The 24,215-nt window shown below is 59.4% G+C and overlaps 1 protein-coding gene across 11 annotated transcripts in view; it reads right to left on the reverse strand.

Moving 5' to 3' along the window:
- Positions 1-1,915: 1,915 nt before the first annotated feature.
- The window catches only part of ZMIZ1 (zinc finger MIZ-type containing 1), a 230,849-nt gene continuing 208,549 nt past the window's right edge, over positions 1,916-24,215 (reverse strand). For 6 of the 11 annotated variants that reach the window (XM_027129752.1, XM_027129753.1, XM_027129751.1 and 3 more), the window contains 13 exons: positions 23,839-24,129; positions 20,933-21,115; positions 19,896-19,973; positions 19,041-19,215; positions 18,413-18,554; positions 16,700-16,910; positions 15,433-15,538; positions 14,385-14,545; positions 13,347-13,414; positions 12,958-13,026; positions 12,232-12,476; positions 10,830-10,996; positions 5,750-7,474 (listed from right to left, as the gene is read on the reverse strand). In XM_027129752.1, coding sequence (XP_026985553.1) covers positions 6,683-7,474; positions 10,830-10,996; positions 12,232-12,476; positions 12,958-13,026; positions 13,347-13,414; positions 14,385-14,545; positions 15,433-15,538; positions 16,700-16,910; positions 18,413-18,554; positions 19,041-19,215; positions 19,896-19,973; positions 20,933-21,115; positions 23,839-24,129 — 2,688 coding nt within the window. In that variant the 3' untranslated portion in view covers positions 5,750-6,682. The other 5 variants (XM_027129760.1, XM_027129759.1, XM_027129761.1 and 2 more) reach the window with 5 other exon arrangements.

The following is a 24,215-nucleotide window of genomic DNA, read 5'->3' on the forward strand; positions in this document are numbered from 1 at the left end:
AACAGAGGAAGAGGGAAATGGGCGGACAGGTGGAGACACGCTGCCCTGAGGCCTCAGTGAGGCGGGAGACCCTAATTTGCCCTGGCAGCCCCCTGCAGGCGGAATAACTTTTCCTGCCAGCATCCTATGGCCTTTTGTGGCAGGACAGTCATTGGATTCAGGGTGAGGGCTTTGCAGGCTGGGTTGGGAAGAACGGAAACCCAAGACCCATGGGCTGCAGCATGTGCTGCATGGTCCGAGTGAGGGGAGGGAGGGAGGGAGGACAGTGGAGGGCGGAGGGGGCAGTGGCAGGAGGCTGAGCTCCAAGCCGCCTTGAGCCAGGCCCTTGCTGGGCTTTTCCCACGGGCTTTTCTCATTCTAGGCCCACAGAAGGAAGTAGCTGGTCTCAGGAGGAGTTAGTGGGATGGAATGGGCGGGTCTCCACGCAGCCTTGCTAGGCGGCCTGTATTCAGCTGTATCCCTGGCTTCAGGTTCTGAAGCTAGAATAGCAGGAAGGTTTGCGTTTTATCGTGAATTTAGGGGAGATACGGCCCTGCCTCTCCCTCTCCACCCCTGCTCACTTCCTGCCTTTAAGGCAATGGCATTCAAGCCTTTTGCTTTTAACCACAACCCACAAGTAAGAATTAATTTTACATCATGATTCAGCAGACTCACACACACAACTGCAACAAAAGTTCCACGATACAATCCTCACCCTTACTTTGTAGGGTGCTCTTGATGTTTTCTACTTTATTCTCATCTATTTCTTTAAAAAGTGCTGGTCACAACCCACCAAACTGATTTCATGGGCCACTCAGTGAGGCCACAGGGAAGCATTGCTCCAAGGCAGTGGGGAGCTGGGGGCCCCTTTGGGAAACCGTCATTGATGCTACGCAGCCCTCTTCCAGGAGTGTCTGTTCTCAGAGAAAACACCTCTTGCCGGCAGAAGGCAGTGGCCACGAGATTCCATTTTTAATGTAAATTCTCCTTCTCCCCTCCCCTTCCATCTCCCCCCAGGAAGAGAAACTGGCCACCCCAGAGAAGGCCCCCTATTCTCCATGGGCCGTCCCGTGGCTGATGACACCCTGCTCCCCTCGCCACACGCACATATTCCAGGGGATATATTTTGGGGTGCCTGCCAGACCCCACTTCCTTCTTTGGACTTGTCCTTACCCGGTCCGTGTGGAGGGAAGGCTACGACAGCCACATTTGCTTATGTCCTATGGCCCGAGGCCAGAGCTGAGTAAAGGGTGGGGGGGGGACAGTGGTTGGCTGCTGGGCCCTGAGAATCATATTCACTTCCCCAAAGTTCAGGAGGGGACAAGGAAGGGCAGTCGTTTGTGTGCCTGAGGCTGTAAAGACAGTTAGAACCAGAGCCTGGCCAGGGGCTGTAGCAAAGTAACCTATGTAAATTGCAGTCATGGGCAAGAGGAGACCCAAGGTCCCCTTCAAGGGGAGGGGGGCAGGGGTGCTGAGAAGTGGGGTGGCCAGAGAGAGGTGGCCAACAGGAAAGCGTCTGTATTAACTTGACAAGGTACCTGTTCCTAAGCCCAGAGAATCCACAAGGGCTCGCCATCTGAGCCCGGCCAGCATCGTACACCCGCCCCGAGTTGCACTGGGTCTGAGTGTCCAGCACCCCATATAGGGCCTGGCACCGTTCAGGGCCCCCTCCCCAGGACCAGGGCCTGCTGGAGACGGGGTCCACCAGGAGGTGAGGACACTGGGCTCTGAACATTGACCTGAGCCAGGTTCCAGGGCCACTTCCAGGACCCCTGTGTCAGGGGCTCCTCCATCTTAGCACCCGAAGCACCTGACTGCATAGTTTTTGTTCTGTTTTGTTTTGCAGGGTGATCGGGCAGGGGTGGTGCTAAAAAGCAAAATCAGAAAACACCCAAACCGCCCCTTAACATTCACAAAATCGCTAGTTGGCCGAACCTTCGTTTTCGTCCATTTATTTAGAAAAAAATTAACATGGGCAAATGAGATACCTCAGTGTTACAACAGAGTATAGAAATGTCTAGCAAGAGTCCAAGAATTTGATCTTTAAATACAAAAGAACCACATGAACACCTAATATACAGGTTTCATCTGAATACATATTTATTAGATAAATATTAGAGGTTGTCACATCATCTAACTACATACAGCTTTGCAAGACTAGAAATCACAATTAGTTTTCTGACCAGTTTAAAGTATGAAATGATTGCATTGTACAGAGATGTACAGAGACGATGACGGTCGCAGTGGGAGTTACTTCAGGCTGCACGGTGGGTGTGTTCATGTGTGTGTACGTGTGAAATCACCTGCGATCATGATATCAAAAATTATACAAAGTATGAATTTGGTTACAATTTTCTTCTGAAATCCTCGTTTCTTTTCATTATTTCCATAGCACCCTAAAAATACACAGGTGGCAGGACTAGTACACTGAAGCTAAGTAGTACATGTAGGTAGAATAAAAACAAAACGGAACAAAAAAAACTCCTTTCTACACAGAGTCAGAGTATATTACATGAGTGAGACAGATGCGGAGAGAGACCTCACAGACGCTAACAGACAGGATCTAGTTTTTCCACGTGAAGATGGAGTTCCAAGCCTTTTTTTTTGCTTTGTTCCGGAAAATAAAAACAATACACATTCCGAGGGAAATGAATGCATCTGTTAACATGTCTCTATTTCTCATTTACATATGTACACACGTCCCTTGAGTGGCTGCTGCCCACGTCGCCCTGTCTGGATGGGTCAGGCCGAGGGAGCAGACGTGTAGCTCTCTGGGGGTTCAGGGCTTCCGTTACGGAGAAAGTATTAGAAGTTTCTTAAAAAATAAAAATGGCTACAGGAACATGATACATGGGTAAAGCTTCAAACCAAGAAGATGGGGCTGACTGCTTGTACTTGGGCCTTCCCACCTGCCCGCCAGCGCCCTGTCCGTTCTGTGGAGTGGAGACAGAAACATGCCTATGGGCTGGGTGGATGCTCGTCATGGAGAAGTGGCTTTGCTGAGGCTTTGTTTTTGCTGAGGTTACTTATGGCTCCAAGTAGTCATCCGAAAGGATCAGGGAAGCATCTCCCCAGAGTTCAGAACCGCCCCTGCTCGGGGAGGCTGTCATCACCTGAATGTGTCACCAACTGGGGCTCGCTACAGCCCCGGACGCCTTGATGCCTCCCCCCACCCCCCGACCTGGCTCCAGAGCCGCTCTGGAGGAGGACACGCCCAGAGCGCGGGCTGCAGGCGCCACGGTTCTGGAAAGCTCTTTGCTGAACTTGCTGGTGGAGGCTCGCTTGGGAGGGGACCCAGGAAACCTGCCTCAGGTGCCGAGCCCATGGCTTCCTCAGAGATGGCCAAGGCAGGTGCCTGGAGCCTGGGCTGTGGGGAACAGATCGACCCTCTGTGCTAGAAAGCTGTGGATAGGTCAGTGAGCAGAGGGGGACACCCTGATAACAACCAGAACGGACCCCAGGCCTTTCTGAGAAAGAGTTGCACAGCAGGAAGTGGGAACTTCTAAGGAAGGCATCTGTAAATCTGTCTGGGGCAGAACATTCCCAGATGGCCTGACACAGCTGGGGCTACTGGCCACTGGGCAGAGACGGCCACATGCTACCTGGCGTCGTCTTGTCCCCACCAGCCAACTGGGGATGGCTCCAAACGGCGGGTGGCCGGGTCTTCTAACTCACTGTACAGCCACCCATGCTCTCAGTCCCTTCTTCTGTACAAATGGCCCTGGTTGCTTTTTTGTTTTTGTTTGTTGTTTTTCTTAAAAAAGGGACTCGGTCTTTGTCGTTGAGTCAAGGTATTTTAAAAACACCAGCAAAGGCTATAACCAGGTCATGAAAATGTTGAATATTATCAAAGACAATACTAAAATATTCACAAAGATATTTACAAAAGCAATTCTTAAAATAATCGATTTGTATACGGAACACCACGCTGTTTGAAAAAACCTCTGACAACGGGACAAAGGAAAAGGGGTGGGGATGGGACGATGGCAGCTTTCCTACAGAAAACCTTGTGCCGGGCCGTCTGGTACAGCGACTGGAAGTCAACAGCTGGGGCCAACGCTCCGGTCACATCCAGAGGAGTGCTGGGGGTGTTCCCCCAACGCCCAACAGAGAGGGAGACGGAGACTGAGAACATAGACAGCGGACGGGGGAGCAGGTGAGGGCCTCGGGCAGCAGCAGGGGAGGGGCGCGATGAATTTACAGAGGGGACGCAAGTGACCCAACGGCCCAGCATCACCGGCCATGCGGCTCGGGGAGCACAAGGGAGCCTGGAACAAAACGGACTCACAAGAAGCTACCCGGGAGACTCCGAGAGCGAGCAGTTAGCTGCATGGAGCGAAGCGCGGAGGGAAAACCAGAGGCTGCTTCTGCTGGAGCAGGAGTGTGGGGTGAGCTTTCGAGGCCGGAGGGACATGGAGGGAAGGAGAGGCTGGCAGCCAAGCGCGGGGTCTGAGACAGCCACAGAAACACCACGCGACGCTCGAGGGCACATCCTGGCACACGCGGCGACAGACTGGGCTGGAGCCGGGGGCGGCCTCGAGCACAGGGACAGGTCAGACCAGACAGAGGAGCCGGAGAGAGACAGTGATGCCCGGGGTTCCTGCTGCTGAGCCCCTGCATCCCCTGCCTTTCCACCACTCACCTTGCCGTCTGGGTAGACATAGGGGCACCGGGACAGAGGGAAGTGGGTGTCCCACGTAACAGTCTTGGAGAGGCGGGCGAGGGGGGAGCAGAGGAAGGAAACAGGACGCATGGAGAGAAATGGGTCGCTTGCTGTCCAAGTCCAGTGTTCCTTTTCCCCAGATGACTTTGCGGCTTTAAGATGCTGTCGTTTAAGAACAGGGGGTGGCTTGGAGCAAAGCTGTAGTTGGCCATTTCTGTTGGACTCCAAATCCGGCTGGCGGCACTCCCCCCTTCCCCAATTAAGGGCACAATAACTTCAGCTGGATTCTTTCTCGCTCTGGCCCCGCTAAGGCTGGGCCCTGGCCTGAGTCAGAGGTTGCGGAGCCATCCTGGCTCTGCGGAGGCCTTGACTCCCTTTTCCACCGGTCCCCAAGCAGGAATGGCTCACCCTCTCCCAAACACAGACGCTTGTCTTTTTTTTCTCTGCTCTCTGAGAGTGTTTACAGGGTATCCTGGCTTAGAGGTCTGGGGTCAAAGCGATAACCTTGGCCCCTAAGAGTTCTCTTTCCCAGAGGTTTGTGCTTTTCTGTGGTGGGTGGTAGTGGTGGTGGGCAGGCCGCTCTCACTGCCACCAACCTCTGCTGCTCCTCCAAGGCTCGGGGCCGCTGGGATACGGGGGCCCCTCCCTCAGGTTCACAGTCACGTGGAGGCGGCTCTGGGCCGGGAAGCAGGGAGGCCGGGTTACAGTTTAGAAACTGGAAGAACCTGGGGGGCACTGGAGGGTCATCTGGAAGCCACCGTCAGTGTGTGCCCCCTCCCCGGGCCAGCGCCCTGTCTCGAGGGTCATCTTTGGGGCCTGCTCTGGGCGTGGGCTCCAGACCTGCACCGCCTTCACAGTGCACCCTCCCGCCCCTAGGCTCTGAAGGCCGCAGCAGGGGCGGTCCGAGGGCACGGGCTCCCGGCGGGAAAGTGTGTGGGGCAGATGGGGAAGGAGGCCGCGTGGGGAGGGGTGGCCCCGACGGAGGGGTGGGCTTCAGTTGTTCTCAAAGAGAGACAGGAGGTCATCATTACTATTGCTCGGCAGGTCGGGGGGATCCAGGTACGAGAGGAGCTCATCAGGGTTTGTGAGTTCTGGAAGGAGCTGGAAAAGAAGTACAGAAGCTCAGATGAGGTGTCGGCTGAAGGCCGGGCCGGCCCAGGGCGAGGAAGCAGGGCACCCTCGGGCCTGTTCGCTTGCCCTCTACCTGCCTCCTGGGGTCCTGGTCCAAACAGGGAAAACTAACAGTGCCGGTGGTCCCCGGATGCATCCAGGCCACTGTGCTAGTCTGGGGCACACCCGTGCTTATTTCAAGTCTGGAAGAGTGGAGCCCTCGGCCCACCAGCTGGGAAGGCTCCTCACGCACAGTGTTCCTGAGACCCTGCCACAAGGGGCTGGGGTCACTCATGCCTCCCAGGAGAAGCCATGTGGCTTTGCATGTAAGGCTGGAGGGTCTCTGCGGCTCCCAGCACCCCACACCTCCCCCAACAGCTCCCGGCTCCTTGCTGAGCCCGCGGCTAGCTGGGCAGCACTGCTCTTCCCTGTAGACTCCGGGAAGAGGCTACAGACCGTCCCTACCCTCTACTGTGAGGTCCTCGGACTCTTTCGGTCACACAGGGGACCTCATCAATCTAGAAGCACCTGCCCTGGCCTGGGCTGGGGAGGAGAGTCGGGCAAGAATCCAAGATGGCGCCAAAGCTGAGTGAATCCCATTCACCAGAGACTCTTGCTGGGGCCAAGGGGGACTCTTGCTGGGGCTGGGACATGACCTAGGAGCGGGCAGGCCTCCTCTCTGGGAATCTAGAGCCTGGGGGCGAGGGGTGGGCGGGGCAAGGGCCGTGTCCCTCGCTGGCAGCCCTGCCCAGCTACCCAACACCCATCATTCAGTGTCCCCCTTGCCCACCTTCCAGACCATTCAGTTCTCAAGGGGGGTGATCCCTGAATCTCAGCTGCCCGCTTCTGCCTCAGTCACACGACGCCCCCCGCCCCCACCCCCCAGTGTGACCCGAGGCCGAGCCTTCTGTCACCCCACGTGGGGGCCTCTCAGAGTGAGCGATGGAGTGAGCAAAAGCACAGGGCATGGACAACACACAGACTAGAAACTGGAGACACACACCAGCGAGACAGACAGAGGGACCTGTCCCTCCAGCCCCTCCCCTGCCTTGGGCCAGAGAGCGGCAGATGCAGCGATGGCAAGCCGATGTCGGGGAACGGGAGGTGGGAAGAAGGGGGGGAGGGACCCTCCTGTGCTGCCTCCAGGACCGGCCCAGAGGGACTCTGTGAGGGCCTGGGGGAGGGAGGGAGGGCAGGGCCGGGCGGCAGGACTGTGGCCAAGGGGATGGGGGCGGGGCCAGCAGGGTGGGGCAAGGGGTGTGGCACCCTCGCTGAGGCTTGCCCACTGTGGGGTTCCCCAGTCCTGGAGCCACAGGGGAGGCAGGTTGGCGGGGCCCACCCTCCGCCCGCCCACCCGCTCCTCACCGCTGTACCTCTCCTCCACCCCGGGCCTCGGGCCCTCGACACCCGCCCCTGCTCTCGGGCAGTCCCGGCCCCAGGCCAAGACACGTGGTGACCCCAACTTACATCCAGCGAAGGCTCCGGCATGTCGGACGCTCCCTGCGCTCCGGCCTGACCCTCTAAGGCTGAGGAGGGGTTAAAGGTCAGGTCACTGTGTGGATGGTTGCCGGGAGCGGCCTGTGGCGGTTGCCGGGGAGGCTGGGAAGGAGGAGGAGCCCCACTGTGATGTAATGGAGGCCCTGACTGGCTGCTGGGGTGTGGGACGTGCAAACCTTGTTGCATGGAGGGATGGGGCTGGTCAGAACTGCCAGCATGTGGCATCTGTGGAGGAGGAGAGAGCAGGAAAAAGAAAGGTAAGGTGACGAGGTACAGCGACGAGATGCCTGGAGAAATGAAAACCAAACAAAACCAGGAAAATAACGAAACCCCCAAAACAAAGCCACCCCTCTACAAAGCTGAATGCTTTTTTTTTTTTTCTGCAGAGAAACAAACAAACAAGCAAACAAATCCTCCCCCCAAAACCGCCAGTCAGGGGGGCTGAAGCCACGTGGGGCAGGGAGGGAGGCGGCCAGGGGCTCTGAGACTAGCAGAGACCCTGAGATCGGGGCCCAGGCCCCTGGGAGCCCCTCTGTCTCCCTAGCCCGGACACCAGCACAATGAACAACAGCAAGGGCAGGATGGAGAAGCGAAATGGGCATGTTTCCGGGGAGCAGGGAGGCGGGCGGGAGTGCTGCTGGCGGCGTGGTGCAGGCCCGAGCCGGGGTGGTGGGGAGCAGACACGGACGACAGCATGGGGCAGGCGTGCAGCTCACGGGGGTCTGCGCCTCCACGCGGGCCCTGGCCTGGGGGCGACACGAGGCACGCCGGCTCCGGGGGCAGCGGGGCCTCGGTGTAAGCTCTGCCTGCTGTCCCGGGGTAGGACGGAGCTGAGCCCAAAGTAAAGGAGGCGACCTGGGGCTTCTGAGTCCTGCCAGACCTTCCTGCTGGCCACCCACCTAGGCAGCAACAGGCGTGCTTCTCTCGTAGATAACCTAGGCGCCCCCCCGCGCCCTGCGCGTGTCCTGAACCGTCGGGGCTATGGGTGGGCAGGGGACACGAGTGCGTGGGACTTAAACTTCCCCTGTAGGTCTGTTTGCTGCCTCAAGCCACCCTGCCTTCAGAGTTCAGGTCTCGGAGTGAAAGGCCAAGTCTAAGTCCGGGGCCCCACCCACGGCATCCCCAACGGTCCCCGGGCCCCCGTCACACTCTGCGAATGAAGGGAGCTCACTGACTGGCCAGGCCTCTCCCTTGGAATGGGCAGCCAGGTGACTAAATGTCTCCCTGGTCACTACCCTCCTCCCAGCCCTGTCTTCTGGGCCACACAGAAACACTGACACTTCTTTCGTGGGTTTGCAAACGGCAGTGACACCATCCCTGATCTTCTCCAGACACCAGTTCCTCTTCCTGTTTCTCCTAAAAGCTGCTCCCCAAGCCTTGCTGTGGGCTGGCCCCTGCCCACGGTCCAGGCGGCCCTCTGCAGCACAGTGCCCCTCCAGCCCGGGCCTTGAGAACGAGGGATGACCATGTGACATGAAGGCTGCTGACCCTGGGGGAACCACTTGTGGGGTGCACACAAAGGAAGAAGAACCAGAAGCGGTAGGACAGCCCTCATAGCTGTCGGCGAGGCCAGCCTGTGACGCTCTGTAGCGACCATTCTGGGAAGTAGGGGGCAGGGAGGGGCTCCACACTCCTGGAGCAGCCCAGCCCCAGACAGACAGCCCCCAGATCTGCTGACACAACTAACGCCCTCGGCCCTGACATCTTGCTGGATTATCTCAGAACCTGGAGGGGCAAGTGCTCTCTGGGACCTGCCGACACGCCTGTCAACCTCCCACCTGGCACGGGAGAGCCTTGGGTGGGCCAGCACCTGGCTGGAGCCCTCCCACCAGTCCGTGCGCCTGGGAATCCTTCCTGGCCTCGTGCTCAGCCGGGTCAGGCTGCTCTGGTTGGGCAGGTGGGTTGTTGACCTGTGACTGCACCACACCACCTTGCACAGCTGTACCTCTGGGTCCGGTTCTCATCTAACAAAAGCCCAGAAACGGACAAGGACAGTGCATATCTGAAAAGCTTCCTGGGGGGGCTGTGAAGTCAACTCAAGGGCTTAAGTCCCTCTGCGAGGACCCTGGTGGCAGGGCTGACAGGGCAGGAAAATGCCTTGTTGGACGCAGAAAGCACACAGCACCCCTGCTGCCATCTTCCAGTGCTGGGAACTGTGAGGAGACAGAAGGTGCCAGATCAACGTGGAGCAGGGGTGTGATCTGGGTGATTCCTGGACATGGAAGGCTGACATCCTGGGGAGCAGGGCTGGGGAAGGGGGCCAGGAGAGACGCCCTCTGAAAGTGGAAGCCCCATGGGGCAGAAAGTAACTTGTGCAAACATGGCAGAAGGCTGGTGAAAGCAGCTATTTCCAACCTGGCATTCTGGGTTCCTGCAGGAAGGCTGCTGCAGTGCCCCTCATTTAGAGTCCTTCTGGCTAATAGTCACTCCTGCTGAGAACTGGTGGCTCTGGTGCCCAGGACAGTCCCTGGCCCAGTGCTGGATGTTTCCCAACTCCATGTCAGCTGTGGGTAACACAGTACAATCCACAGGCCCCTTCCTTCCAGGCCACATGATGGAGACTGGGAGAGCTTGGAGAGGTACCTTCGGGTGTAGGCCCAACTCCACTGCCAGGCACTGGCAAGACCCCTGGACCCTTCTTTCTGGCTGCTGTGGCCCAGGACCCACGGCCAGGCCCTCAGTTTCCTCAAAACCCCAAGTGTTCTTCCTCCATCCAGGCACTGCCGGAACTTTTGCTCCATTCTCTTGAGGCCTGTGTCTGTCTTGCTTACACCTGGTACAAGGCATGGCCGGGAGACCAGGCTCAGAAAACGTCTGCTAGATCAAGGGCAATCCTCCATCGCTGCCTAGATAAGGACTCGGGAGGCAGCCAGGCCTCCCACCCCTGCTGTCGGCGCCACAGGAAGGGAAGGCCTCTGGGCAGCACAGGCCACCTCACCTGAAGGGGCTTTCTCAGCGATACCGTGTGCGTTAATACGTGAAACAGGACAAGAAGGGAATACTCTTGGGATAAGTAGAAATCCTAATGTTTCTTTTTGCAGAAGGAGGCGATACCTCGAAGATTCAGACCCCTGCAGAATAAGTGCCTGGGTCTGGGACTAAATTCTAGATGGCTGGATGAAGTAAGTCAGCATAACAGTGTGTGTAAGAGGGGGAGAAAGGGAATGGGGCTGTGTGTGTGTGTGTGTGTGTGTGTGTGTGCGCGCGTGCGTACAGGATGTGTGCCGGGTGTATGGGGGGTGTGTGGGCCTGTATGTAGGGGGTGTGCAGGCATCTGCATGTGTGCATATGCATGCAACGTGTGTGCAGATAAGAGCTTGAAGCTTCCCCCATCTGAGAATCTGCTGTCCTGGGTGAGACGGCCAAATCCAAGGACACTGATGGGCCACGACCCCGCCTCAGTCAGGCCTCCCACGCCCTCCTGGGTCCCGAGACTCAACTCTCAGTCCTCCCCTTTGCCTGGTAGGGAACTAGGCAAACATCAGAAAGGCCCAGGGGAGCCCTCTGTCCCCGTCAGCCCCACGCTGGGGCTGGGGGCACCGGGGAGGTGGACGGTCAGCGGCGAGGAAGAGGTACTCACAGTCTCCTGCATGGGGTGACTGAGGGGCTTCTCAAGGGCGGCCATGTTGTTGGGCATGTCCGGGGGGTGGGAGAGCTGGGGGGGCCCGTGCATGAAGTCGTTCATGGACGTCCCACCGGGGTTCCCGTGGGGGAAGTCAAAGTTGCCATGGCCCTGGTAGCTGTTGCCTGGGGAGGGAACGAGATGGGGAGGGATGTGACCCAGAGGGAAGACGGCCACCCCAGGAAACTCAGTAAAACTCTGTAAAGGAGGAAGCAAGGCCCACCCTCCTGCCAGGCTAGAGTCGGCTCCTGCAGCCGTAGACCTCAGGGCCGTACAGCGGGGCAGCGATGCAGCTTTCTCCTGCGGGCCTTAGTACCCCAGGGCATGTGCCGGTGTACAGCCACAAGCAGGGCTAGAGTCGGAGGAAAGGGTGGTCGGGCTCTTGCAGCGGGACACATGGAATGAGGCCCGAGTCTGAACTTTCCACAGGATCTGCTGAGCGAGCCCCCCAGACCTGCTCACCCACAGCCCCCACGAGGATGCCCTTCATCCCTGGGACCACCCAGGCCCAGAGGGGGAGGTCGGAGTCTGTGCCAGGTTCAAGATGACACCCTCAGAGCCAGCCGTCCGGCCTCCCAAGCCGCTGCTTCCTCCACCACGTGGCCGCGGTGAGAGCTCAGAGGACCAGCACACTGGAAAGCTGGGGCGCTCAGCATGCTGTGGGACTCTGGCTAGGTAGGCTAACCTCTCTGGGCCTTTAATCATCCAGAAGCCCCAGGAACCTAAGAGCAGGGGTTCTGCGGGGAGCTGCCATGCCCGGTGTTTGGGGGGCGGGGAGGGTACTTTCTGGGAACTGAGGGCAGCGCAGTGCAGCTTGCTCTGGGCAGCAGGAAGTGAGGGGGCAGTGACAGTGACCTTGGTGGCCGAAGGCTGGTGGCTCCAGGCCCCTGGACCCCGTCTCTGGAAGGGTGGGAGAGTTGCAGGGATAGGGACAATATGGAGATGTCAGAGGGCAACATGGGAGGGCCAGGAGCGCCATGAGGGGTGTGGTCTTAGTGGCCCCAGCAAAGCAGGCTCTGACGCCCCTAAGCTTGGCTGCTGCCGACCAGGGAGATGCAGGAGTCAGGAGGGAGGCTGGGCCGCGGGGGTGCGAGAGGCGGGAGGCTGGGCAGCGGGGCAGCTCCTCACTCATGCCCTCCCAGCTGGGTGCCAACCCACAGGGCTGGCTGGCTGGAGGGGGGGAGGATGGCACTGCACAGGCCGCTGTACCCCCAATTTCAGCGACGTGGTATTGTTTTTTGGGGGTGTGCGTTACCTCTGCCTCTTCACACCACACCCTCCCTGCACCTGCCACCGTCACCCCAGAAATCCTGGGCCCCTGCTGGGGCTTCTCCCTCCCTCCTTGTCGGCCATCACCCACCTTGGCTGCTGTAGTCGTTGGAGTTGGTGCCCCCGGGAGGGGGCGGGAGTGGATAGGGGGACGGGCCGGGGCCCAGGGCTGCGATCATCTCCATGACATTGGGCATGATCATCTGGCTGGGACTCATGGTCTTGAACCGCTTGGACGGGATGCCGTCAGGGTCATCCTTAATGTGGAGGTCCGACTTGATGGGCACTGGCCGCCAGCTGCATGTGGGGTCAATGGTGACCTCTTCAAACTCGGAGCTGGGGGGAGCAAGGGGGCAGAGCTGAGGCTCTGGGGTACCGGGCTTTGGACATGAGGGCCTCCAGCTCGGACAGACACTGAGATGTCCTCGTCCAGGCTCCCTCTGGCCCCATTCCCACCACGCTCTGCATAGGACAGAAGTGTGATGGATTTTTATAACTTTTGAAAGATGGGGAGACTGAGACTAGGAAAAGCAAGTGGCTGGGCATGGGGCAGCGTGCCCCAAAGCCTCCACCCGAGACGCGGCCATGTCAGCTTCCTGCTCTGGCTGAGCTTGGTCCTTTCTGGAAAGTTCATTTGCCCCCAGGTACAGAACCCCTTAAATTGGCAGAGAGGTGGGGGATGTGGGAAGATGGTCTGCCGGCCAGTGGGGGATAGGGTATCAGGGGTGATCACACACTCACCTCATGCAACTCAGGTCAGCATCCCGCCCCCCCCTCCTCCCCCACCCCCTGCCCTAGTGTGGGGAGGCCCACTTACTGTTGGATGGCATTCAGGATGCCCCACATGTACTGATCTACCTCCAGGCCCTCGAGCAGAGCGGTTTTACTGGAAAAGGAGAGAGGGGGCTTGGCCTTTGTTCCTGGACCCTAGCGGGTGAGGCCACAGCCCACTCCTCCCCTCTGTGTCCAAGAGACCCGGGCCCTGCCACTGGTTACTACTTGGGGGCACCGACAGGAGAGGGCAGCCTTGTGACCGCTTGATACAAAGGGACTGTGCACAGGCCCCGTGATCTGAGCCCCTCTGCTGTGCTTGGGTTCTCTCATCCGTGTTTAGGGCAGGTGGAGGTGGCTGGACCCCACAGAGCAGGGCCACAGCTCCTCCTGGAGCCGGGTGGCGTAGCTTATGCTGAGGTGGGCATCACTCACTTGCACACAGGACACCTCCAGGTCCCTCTCTCGCAATTCAGCTGCAGGTACGACTCCAAGTCAAAGCACTGCGGAGGCCGGGAGACACAGACAGATGAGAGCAGGGCTCTCAGAAACCTCTTAAATGCAGGTGCCACTGCCTCCGGGACCCTCATGAAGACGTCCCACCAGGGAGGGAGACAGGTGATGGAGAGACCCAGGGTTGAGAGGGGTGATGACCTTGCCGATTTTCTGCTGTGCTTACAGCTTTCGGGCCACGTGGAATCCCTGCACACCTGTGCCCAGCCCTCCTCATACTATCCCTGTGCCCCAGATGACCCATGGCCTCTGAGAAGCCTTCCTGGTTCCCCTGCAGCCACCTCTCACCGATCCTGCCCCATGACAGCCCCTCTCCCTGGCCCGGCCCAGGCATGGAGGACACACCCCATCCAGTTCATCAGTGTGAGTCAGACAAACAAAGCGACCAGACCTCTGCTGCCCCCTTTTTCCCGGGGATGGGGGTTCGCGGGGCTGGGAGGCTCCCGACCCACTGTGAAGCCCTCGGGGCCAGTTGTGAGAGGGTGCGGCTGAGGGTGCGGCTGGCCTGGCCCCACGGCAGCCCCCACCCAGTGAATCCCACCCACCTGGGCTGCCCGCATTTAGCCACCCAAACTGTGACAGTCACTCATCCCACAGCCACTTCCTGAGCACCTGCTCGGGGCAGGGCCTCGGGACACAGCAGTGAACCAGGCAGAGGCGTCCCTGCTTTCAGGTCCCCTATCAGCCGTAGTGGCCGTATGCGCAGAATTTCCAGCTGGCATCTCACATCTGCCAGGGCTGGGACTGTCTAAATCCAGCTCTGTAGCCCCTGGGAACCTAGCTCTGAGCACACAGAGAAGATACTCAGAGGATAAATGATGGCAGGAGCGAGTGAGTGAAATCAGCACCTGATGGCCACGGCATCCTTCCGGGGTTAGAGACAGGCCCTGCTGCCCATCCCCCCGCCTACTCCTCGCCATCGCAGCCAGACTCCGGGACGCTCTCCCTGGGACTGCTCACCTGGACGTGCTTGCAATCGTGGCCTCGAGCAGGCAGCTGGATGCGCCGGAATGTGATGGGGCACTTCAGAGACACCTTGATGGCTGTCTGCTCCACACCATCTTCCCCATTGAGGGTCGTGTTGCCTGATGAGGCAGCCACGCTGCTGAAATTCCGCTTGACTGTAGGGCGGAGGCACAGGTGGATAAGGAGGGCAGGGCTGTCCTGCACACCCCCCCCTCCTTCAGGTGGCTGATACACACTCTGATTCTCCACGCCCCCCAACACAGGGAGGTCTCATGAACAGGTGCAGGGCACCCCCACCTGGGCAAGAGGGAGCTCAGCACGCCGGAGGCCCTGGGCCTCCCAGTGCTCTGGAATGACACTCTCCATGTGACATGTGTGGAGTGCCCCTGGAGGTGGCTGCATGAGTCCCCCAGTCTCTGCAGTCCATGCCCTGTCTTCACTAGGAAGGCGAGACTTTCTGCAAACCCTGCAGAAACCCAGTCCGGCACTCCACTGACTTTCTGGGTCAGTGGGAGAGCCCCACAGGCACTTTTGCACTGAATTCTCCAAATGTGGTAATGGCCTGGCCGGATTCTAGGGCTCAGGACGTGAAGAAGCACATTTGAAGGGGGGAGCAGTGATGTACCTCCCTGCGTGGTGCACCCCCCTCCCCCGCCCCGGCCCCCAAGTTTCTGCACCTGGGAGTCAGAGCCAAGTCCCCCCTTCTCGAGTTAGGCCTGGGCTGTTGAGGTGGAATCCACCCCTGTGCTTCTCTCCTGATGAAGAACCCCCTCTTCCAGGTCCTCCCATCCTTCCAGGTGATCACCTCCTCCAGGAAGCCTGCCTGGTCTACCTGCACCACGGTGTCTTGTTTTAATCTGCCCTACATGCTGTACTCACGGTACTGTGTGCTCATCTGATCATCCCCACAGCCCCAGAGGAGGGGCATCGGAGGGGGACGGGCTAGTGCCAGGGAACACTCAGGGCCCGGTGGTGCCAGGCCCAGGGGACAATGAACGTGGTGGGACTGGGGTCTGGTTCCAGCCCCCGAGCCCCCACTCACTTTTCGTGATACAGTGCTCTGCGGGCAGGAGCCGCTTCTTGAGGAGGCCCTGCAGCACGGAGCGCACGGAGGGCCGGTGGACCAGCTGCAGCACGAAGAGGTGGGACTGCCGAGAAAGAGCAGAGGCTTGGTCCCTGCCGCACGGCCCCCACGCCTGCCACCTGGGCCTCCGCAGGCCTAGGCTGCCCCCTTCACCCCAGAGGCTAAGCGCAGGAAAGGGCCCCACGTCCATGGTGATGCCCCGTTAGGAGAGCGTCCCCTGGGACCTGGGAGAGAGCCCTTGAGGCCCAGGATGTGTCCTGGGACCTGCGAGCTGGGGACCCAGACCGGGGTCACTACTCGGGGGCAGCTGCTGCTGTCTATGCCAACAAGGCTGACTCTGATGCTGATATACTCCTGGGATGTGGTTATGGGACACAAGGCATCAAAATCCGGGCCAAACTCACTTCCTAGCCTTGGCCCTCCTGCCCCTCGCCCCGCTGTTCCCCATCATGCCTCCTCCACCCTTCCCGCCAGAGGATGTTGTCCTGTCTTCATTCCTCCAGGAAGCCTTCCAGGACTGCAACCCCCAACAAGCCCCTGCAGGCTCCTCACTCTGACAGCATCCCCAGTCCTGTGACTCCTATCCCCGGGTGGTCGTGGCGCCCCAACCCTCATAAGGGCAGGATCAGAGCTCTTCCTTCTCCTCCAGGGAGGCCAGCAGAGTGGGGCAGGTACTCTGCAAATCCCCGGACAAGCCCTGAGTGTCAGGCCCTGATCTTGGGGCACAGGAGTGTGGCTCAGACGTGGTCCCAGATCAGTGAGTCACAGGTCAGGGGACACACATACACAGTTCTGAGACAGCATGGTTGGGTGACAAAGGGAAGGAGTTAACTCCAGACTTGGTGGAGTTGGTTCTCAGGAGAGGAAGTGATTAGAATATAAAAATTTCTTGCAAACGAGGCACGAACGGAACCTAGCTTTGAGGGACACACAGAACTTCCTCAGTGGAAGAAGGTGGTGGGCACGGGGGATGGTGTCCGGGAGGAGGACCTACACGAGCAAAGGGAGGTGAGTGTGTGGACCAGATGGACGCTGTGGTAGGAGAAAAGGCCAGGCCTCGGACCACAGCACGGCGGCTTGAATTTCACCCCACGGCCCTGGGGGGGACTGTGGCACGTTTCTGGGGTACTCCTGAAAGATCACTCCTGGGGAAGGGGGATGGAGACCCCTGACGCAGCTGAGGCCCAGAGGAGGCTGAGGATCTCGGGCCCACCCGCACACTCACGCAGCAGCAGGCGGTGACGGTGATCTGGATGGTGTTGCGGCCCGGCTGGCACACGTGCTTGAGGTGCAGGGGCTTGTGGGATGTCTTGTTGTCGCCGCGCTCGATGGTGAGGGGCGTGGCGTTCACGCTGACCTGCACCGAGGCTGGCCAGTTGGTGTTCATCTGCCGGTCCTCGTGGTGGTAGCACTTGAACTGCAGCTCCAGGTCAGACCTGGGGGCGGGGCGAGGCTCAGGGCGGCTCTGCGAGGGGGCTGCCCATGGCCTCCATGACCCCTCCGTCACCAGAGCCCCCCATCGAGTCACTCAGCACCCTGTCCTCAGCCACGAAGTCTCCCCCAGCCGCCTCGAGCTCTCCTCCTCTCTCACCCTGGACGTTCCCCCTGCCCAGGCCTCCCATCAAACCCCATCCCAACAACCTAAATTCCCCCCATGCCTCCCATATACTGTTCAACCACAGCCCCACAGCTCTGGCCACAATCCGCCTCAGTCCCCTGCACGGAAGTACGCCTCCCGTTCCCCCAGGACAGAGACAGACGGACAGACGCTAACTCAACGAGGCCAGCTGGAAGGCTGATTATGCCCTGGGCTCCCGTGGGAGAAGCAGCCCTGGCCAGGGGCTGCCTGGTTCAGTTCCCGCCCCCCCTACCCCTGCGGTGGGCCCCAAGGACACGGCACCGAAGGAGTCCCCACAAAGCCAGCAGGGCCAGTGGCCGAGCCACAGAAGGTCTCGCAGGTGACGGTACTCACGGCTAAGGAGCAGTGGGTGAGCAGGGCCCCTGCATGCGGGTCCCTCTACCCTTTTGCCTGAGTGCACTCCCGTGCCCTCCTGCCCACCCCAGCTGCCTCTGGCCCGCTCCAGGCAATGGGCCAGCTGTGCGCGCACGGTGGTGTGTGTGCACGTGCCCAGCTCAGACACATCTCGTGCCCTCAGGGTGCTCACTGGGCAGCTGAGGCCTTTGGTCACTGACACAGCGAGGCAGTGTGAGTCCTGCCCGCGGAGGAGGAACCGAGGGTGGAGACACCAATGCGTTCTGGTGTCTGAGAGACCCGGGCCCGAGTCCCAGCTCTGCCCCTTGCTAGCTGCGAGGACTCACCCAAGCTAATCACTTCTCTGGCCTCAGTTTCCTCACTGTCAACGGGGCAAGCAATGCCCACTCATAATATCAAAAGAGATCAGGTATAGGAGGCTCAGAACACAGAGCCTGGCCCAGCAGGGGGCCTCCAGACCCCTCACTCCAGCACCCACTGTTTGAGCAGCAGCCCCGCCCGGTGGCCAGCTGCTCGCCATCTGCAGGAAGGACCCGGTCCTGTTCTCGCTCCTCTCTCTATATTCCTGGCTCTGACCACATGAGCCACGTTCGGGGCCAACTCGGGGGCCCTGCTGGAACATCCTCCTTCCCAGCCTGAGCTGGCCACGTTTTCCTCTGGGAATTTGCTCTTGACCACTGTCTCATCAGGACTGGGGTGGGTGACAGCAGCTCCCTACCCTCAGGCCACGAAGCCAAGGCAGATTTGTCTGTCTCCCGGCACCCGCAGGTTCGCTTTGACACCCCCCGGGCCTTGCACACAGCAGGGCCCAGTCAGCAATGCTCAACAGGTGACGGTGTCAAGCAGATGCTGTTACCACGTGTCTCAGGCGATGCCAGGGCCCAGGAATGTCAGCACTGGGGCCACCTCCACCCGGCTCGGGCTGTACTGTGCCCTGACGCTCACCTCCACATCAGCGTCTGGTGGACTGTGGGCCTCAGGTGAAAGACGTGGTTGCTGACGGCCAGGTTGTGCTCCAGGCGGAAGGGCTCCAGCACCACGCCGTCCCGCACCGGGAACGTGAGCCGCAGCTCGTCATTGTGGCTGGCTGCGTGGGGGAGGAGCAGGTGAGCGGCACGGCCCTCGCCCCGGCGGCACACGACACGCACCCTTGGCTGCATGCTCCGGGTGCGTGTGTGAACAGGGCCACGGCAGCTGGGCTGTGTGCTCAAGGGCATACCAGGCAGCCCCTGGCTTCTTCCGGTCCCTCCGACCCCATCCTGACCATCCCTGCCTCCCACTTCCCACTCATCCCCCCGCTCTGCATCCCCTCCTGTCTCCACCTGCCCCCTGCTCTGGAAGCCCCGGCTGGCTTCTCCTCCCAGCCCTTTGCCACAGCTGAGAGTTGCTTTCCCTCCCAGCCTCCAGCCGCTCGGGCAGGTGGAAGGAGGCCTGCTCTCACACGCCCCGCGCCCAGCCCCCAGAGGCAGGCAGGCCGACTTCCAAGCCCCCTGGCTCCTGGCACACTGTGTGCTGGACGCGGGTGGAGCTGGCTTGACGAGGGAGGGAGGTTGGGAGAGAGCAGGGCGCTCACCTGGGGGTGGTGGCAGAGCGCTCATATTTGGCTTGATGTCCGGTGGGAAGGGGGGTTTAACGTCTTGGCTGGGGGACAGGTATGGGGGGATGCTGCTCCCGGGGGTCATGGGGGGCGTGGGGTTCCCTGGAACAGGTGAGTGGGGGTAATTCGCCACAGGAACCGGCCTGGGAGGCTGGAGGGAAAGAGAAACCACATATAGGTTATGGGCTTACGGGCATAAGGAGGGACCATGGCCGTGGACACGTGCCCCCCCCACCCTAGGGTCCTAGGGCTATGGCCCTTGCTCCCCCGAGGGAGGAGAGCCCCCCAGGAAAGCCCCTTCCTCCACTCTGGCCACACTCAGGCCTCTGCCCCTATGGGAAGACAGGTGGGCCTGGAAAGGTTCTCCCCACCCTTCACTTGGATCACGGCACCAGGGGGATCGTAGGGTCCCCAGCCCATTGGACCAATGAGGACACAGGCTCAGGGTGACGGGGAATTCGCCTAATATCATCTTGGGAGAAGAAGCATGCTAGGAACAATGCCAGGTCTCCTGCTGCCCACATCGTGGCTCCAGGCCGTGTCCTCCATCGCCACCCCACCCACTGGGGTCCCCAGATGGAGCCAGGCGTGAAGCATCTCCAGGAGTCCCTTCCCTTCCTCTCTCAGTCCCCACCTTGTTTTCTTCCCGGGACTGGCCAGGTCCACACTCATCCCTGGCCCACCCATCTGAGATGCAGGTCCTCCAAGCATCTCTGGGCCCTGGAGTGGACGACCCCACTAACGTCCAGAAAGGCTGGGGCAGGAACGGCGAGGCCCCCTCTAACACAGTGCATGTGGGTTCTAATTCCCGAGATGGAAACGGACACATACCCTATTGACGTTCCCTTGGCTGTAGCTGCTGTAGCTGCTTCCAGAGAAGGTGTTATTTTGTCCATTAAACTGCTCTGGCTGGTAAAGCAAGATAAACAGTGCCGTGAACGGAAGGCAGAAAAGCTACCCCGCTCTCCCTCCTGAAACGAAAACCTTCCAGGAGGACAGGGGATGCTGAAGAGGTCCGCCCAGTGCTGGGGTGGGGAGTGCAGTGGGGGCAGGGCACACCACCACCACAGTCAGTGTTCTGCCTCTCTCTGCCCATAGCTACTAATTGAGCGAGTTTATAAAAATAGCAACACCTAGTGTGCTGCAGTCGGGCTAAAAATAGTAAGCCCAGGTAAGCCAAGGGGTGGGGAGTCATGTAAGTTGGCGTGATTCATTGGCAAATAAGTGTAAAATATTTCCAGAGTCTTCCTCACTCCTGAGAATGTACTTTATCATGATCCCAAAGAAGGAAAGAGCTACGCGTCTGAAAACATTCATTATAGTACTATTTCAAAAGGGAAAACTCAGAAAAAACCCAGATGTCCAACAGAAAGGATAAAATGTGGTGTGGTTCCCAGGAGAATGTCAGGCAGCCATGAAAAGTGACAACCACGGGGACTGTAGCAATAAGTAACAGGCTGTGTTCAAGTGAAAGACACAGATTCAAAATCACAACCGTAATAACAACTACACAACACGGTTGATGCCCACATGCACGGGACAAAGTCTATAATCAAACGTAAATATATCGGGGTGGGTGCTTTTACTTAAAAAATATATTTCCTTCATTGTTATTATCTCGTACGTGCCATAAATAGTAAAAGGAGAAGGAAAACCATCATCTGAGCCCCACGAGAACAGGAACCAAGGAAAGCCAGCCTGTCATTCTGGCCGCTGCACGCACAGCTCTGAGCACATGAGATCACATCCAGAGATCTCCGCCTGCCCCCTGGTGACCCCAGGGGACAGCCAGGGTCAGGATGACACAGGCAGGGGTGGGGAGGGGAGGCGGTAAGGAGGAAAGGGGCCCGTGGGGTGGTGGGACTCACCTTGTAATACTGCCCCATGTTGACTGTGGGGGGCGGGTACTGCCCGGTGCTCGGCTGGCTGGGCATCCGCTGCCCGGGGTAGCTGGGAGAGGTGAGCGGCCGTGGGGGATTGGGGGTGGGGTACTGGCCTGGCTGGGTGGGGAACTGGCTGTTTGGTCCATATTGCTGGTTTCCGTAGTTGGGCTATGGTGGCAGAGAAAGGAGCGGGGAAAGGTCATCAGTGTCTCGAAGCCAAGCTGCCCACCAGATGCCAGGACGCCCCACCTCCTCTCCTCTGCCCCTGCTGTTTTCCACCCACCCAGAAAATGCCCACCCCACCCGCAAAGGAGACCAGCTGAACCAGATGATGCCGGGGGCCCTTCCTGCCCTGACATCCAGGGACATTACATCGGCCCGTCTGGCTCGAGGGCCACCTCCCCATGAAGCTGTCTTTCTCAAAACTCCATGCCCCTTGAGCTTGGGGGTGCTTCCAGAGCTTCTTGCTCTTGCCCTCATGAGGGTGCTTGATTCTGAAGCCCCCTTTGGGTCTCCCCTAGTGCTTAGTATGTGACAGACAACAGGATGCACTTCCAGAAAGGTGATCCCCAGCCCTTGCATTCTGAGGCTGAACCTGGGAGGCACTGTCCCCGTACCCCACACTGAGCACAACACATTGATGTTTAGTTTTGGGCTACTGGTGCAGAGGTCGGGAGAACCAGGCTGGTGAAGGGACAAGGCAGCCCCTCTTGGGGGAAGCAACAGCTCCAGAGAGGGGAAGGATTGCTGTCCTGGGAGAGCCACTCCCACCCTCCAGTTGCTTCCCTGTCTGTAAAATCAGGTGACCCGCAGGGCACCCCAGGCCGTTACATCCCGCAGAGTCAGTGCTTCTTCCCCATCTGCAAAACTTCTTGTCTACTAACTCTCTCTTGCTCTCTAGGCTCAGAGGTCCAGGAGACAGCTGTGTCTCAGCGTCTGGCAAAGAACAGGCCTGCAGTTAATACTCGCTCAACACATGGGGTAAACGGCAGAAGAGGGGCGCAGTTTGCATCCGCGCTGAAGAGCTCTGCGGAGCTCACGCTGTTGCGATACGGCGGCTGCTCTGTGATGGTGAGGTTCCCATCACATCACTGCAGGACAGGAAGGGGAGCTGGGGCCTGTCCACTAGTCCCTCTGCGGGACCAGGTGACCTGAGCCCCGCTCCCGCCCCCAGGTTCCGACAACTTGGAGGTTCTATGAGTGTGTACTGAGAGGTGAGGCCAGTCTTCCCAGACGGGGTCAGGACGTGCAGTCTGTGGCCACCGGTGTCACAGCCCAGCGTCGGGCATTTTGTAGCTGGGTAGTCCCAGCAGTCTATTGAGGAGGACTTAGTAAAGATAACGGAGAGCCTCTGGTGTGCCCTGCTGTGACATGTAAGAGGTGGGGAGCTAACGCCAGTACAGGCACAGGGCTGATGTCAGGCTAATGACCGGAAATTCTGCTGCCTTTTCTGTGATCGCCTCCTTGGGTGCCAGCAGCTGAGGTTGGGCCTACAGATGCATTCCCAGCCCAGCCAGAGGGAACGCTGGGAGTCTGAGCACAGAGGGGGCTGAGAAGGCCCAGAACTCATGTGGGGGCTGTGCATGGGAGTGACGCCCACGGGTCGAGGCCCCCCACCCCCAAGGACAGCCAGGGCCTCGGGAGCCGCCATCCTTCTCCAGCTTCTCCCTGAGCTGCTGCCCACCTGGAGGGGGTCTGGGCCTGACCCCGGCTCTTGGGTGTTTGAGGACGTCCCTGACATCTCCCCTCTTGGACCCAGGACATCCCCGTCAGTGTCCAAGCTGCATTCTAGCCCACGTAAGGGTGGATGCTGAGGGGAAGTACATGGACCTCCAAGGAACTCAGGGTCTCTGGGCTCTAAACGCACTGGAAGCCCAAGCAGAAGGCACAGTTCTGCGACGGGGTGAAGCCAACCTGAGAGGAGGTGTGCGCCAGCAGAGCACTGGGTGATGCTCGGGAAGGGCCCTGTCCAGGTGAGGAATCAAGGTGGGCCTCTCGAGGAGCGTGTGCAGGGGCCACGATCCTGGGGTCTCTGTGTCTTCTGCAGGTGAACTACGTCCTTACCCAGGTACCCACATAGGCCATTTGCTGCCAGCCCGTTTTCTGGGTGCTCGCTGAAGGCCCTGTGACACCTCCTCCAGGAAGTCCTTCTCCTGACCTCACGCTGAGTTCCACACACCCCAAGGTGCATCACTCCTTTGTGAGCTCCAGCTTAGACCTTATCTTTCCTGCTGAAGTCTTGGTTCCCGGAGGACAGGAGGTGTGGGTTCGCTTCCTTCGATCTTCACTGATCTCGCGGCTGAGGTGGCTGGGCACCCCACCGGGCAGCCTTCCTCCCGACAGAGCCCCAAGAAACATGCTGTCTGCCTTCCAGTCACTTCTCCCATGTGCACGGCCTTTAGATCTTCACAGGGTGTTGTCTCATCTCTCGCTCTTGGGTGTGAGGTGTCCTCATGTGGGTGCGAGGAATGTGGACCCAAGGAGGCTTAGTTCCTTACCCAAAGTCGCCCAGCTAGTGTCTATGCCAAGACAGAAGAGAATCCTAACAGCGGCTACTGCTTGCTAAGTGCCCGCCCATGCCGGCCCAGGGCCAGGCGCTTCACGTACAGCCCCCCTCACTCCCCAGGCAGCCCCAGGAGGTGGGCTGGATCCTCACTGCCTTTTACAAAAGAAGAAACGGAGGCTCCAGGAGGTGACGTCACTTGCTCAGGGTCTTCTATATGGGAAACGCCAGAGCTGACCTCAACCTCAGGAGGACCTGACTCCTAAGATCCTGCCTTCTAGTCCAGGTTTCCCGAAGGTCAATCCATGCCCTTTTCAAGGGACTACCCACAGTACCTGTGTCCTCCCCACCTCCCACCCTGCCCACCGCTGCCAGCTGTCACACTCACCTCTCCCGGGTATGGCCTCTTTATGCTCTGAATGGGAAGGGACTGGGGCCGGGGGCCCGGGTAGGTCTGCTGGGGCATCCGCTGCCCGTGTGTGCCAAAGGGGCTGATGCCGGGTGGCCGGGGTTGGTTCATGCCCATGGGAGGGCCGCTCATCCCCGAGGGCGTCATGCCAGCCGCCATGCTTGCGGGGTTCATGCTGCCCCCCATGGAGGCAGGCCCCCGAGGCCCGGGCTGGTTCATGAATTGGCTGTTATACGCCTGGGTGGGACCCATCTGGAAAGAGGAACAGACCTTCAACGGGAGAAGAAGAAGAAGAAAAAAAAAAAAAAGAATAAAATGCCACATGCATTGAAAGTGCAGGGAAGGAAGGAAGGGCG

This window comes from Aethalodelphis obliquidens, unplaced genomic scaffold, assembly GCF_003676395.1.
Source record: "Aethalodelphis obliquidens isolate GAN/ISIS:26980383/991018 unplaced genomic scaffold, ASM367639v1 scaffold37, whole genome shotgun sequence".
NCBI classification, from domain to species: domain Eukaryota; kingdom Metazoa; phylum Chordata; class Mammalia; order Artiodactyla; family Delphinidae; genus Aethalodelphis; species Aethalodelphis obliquidens.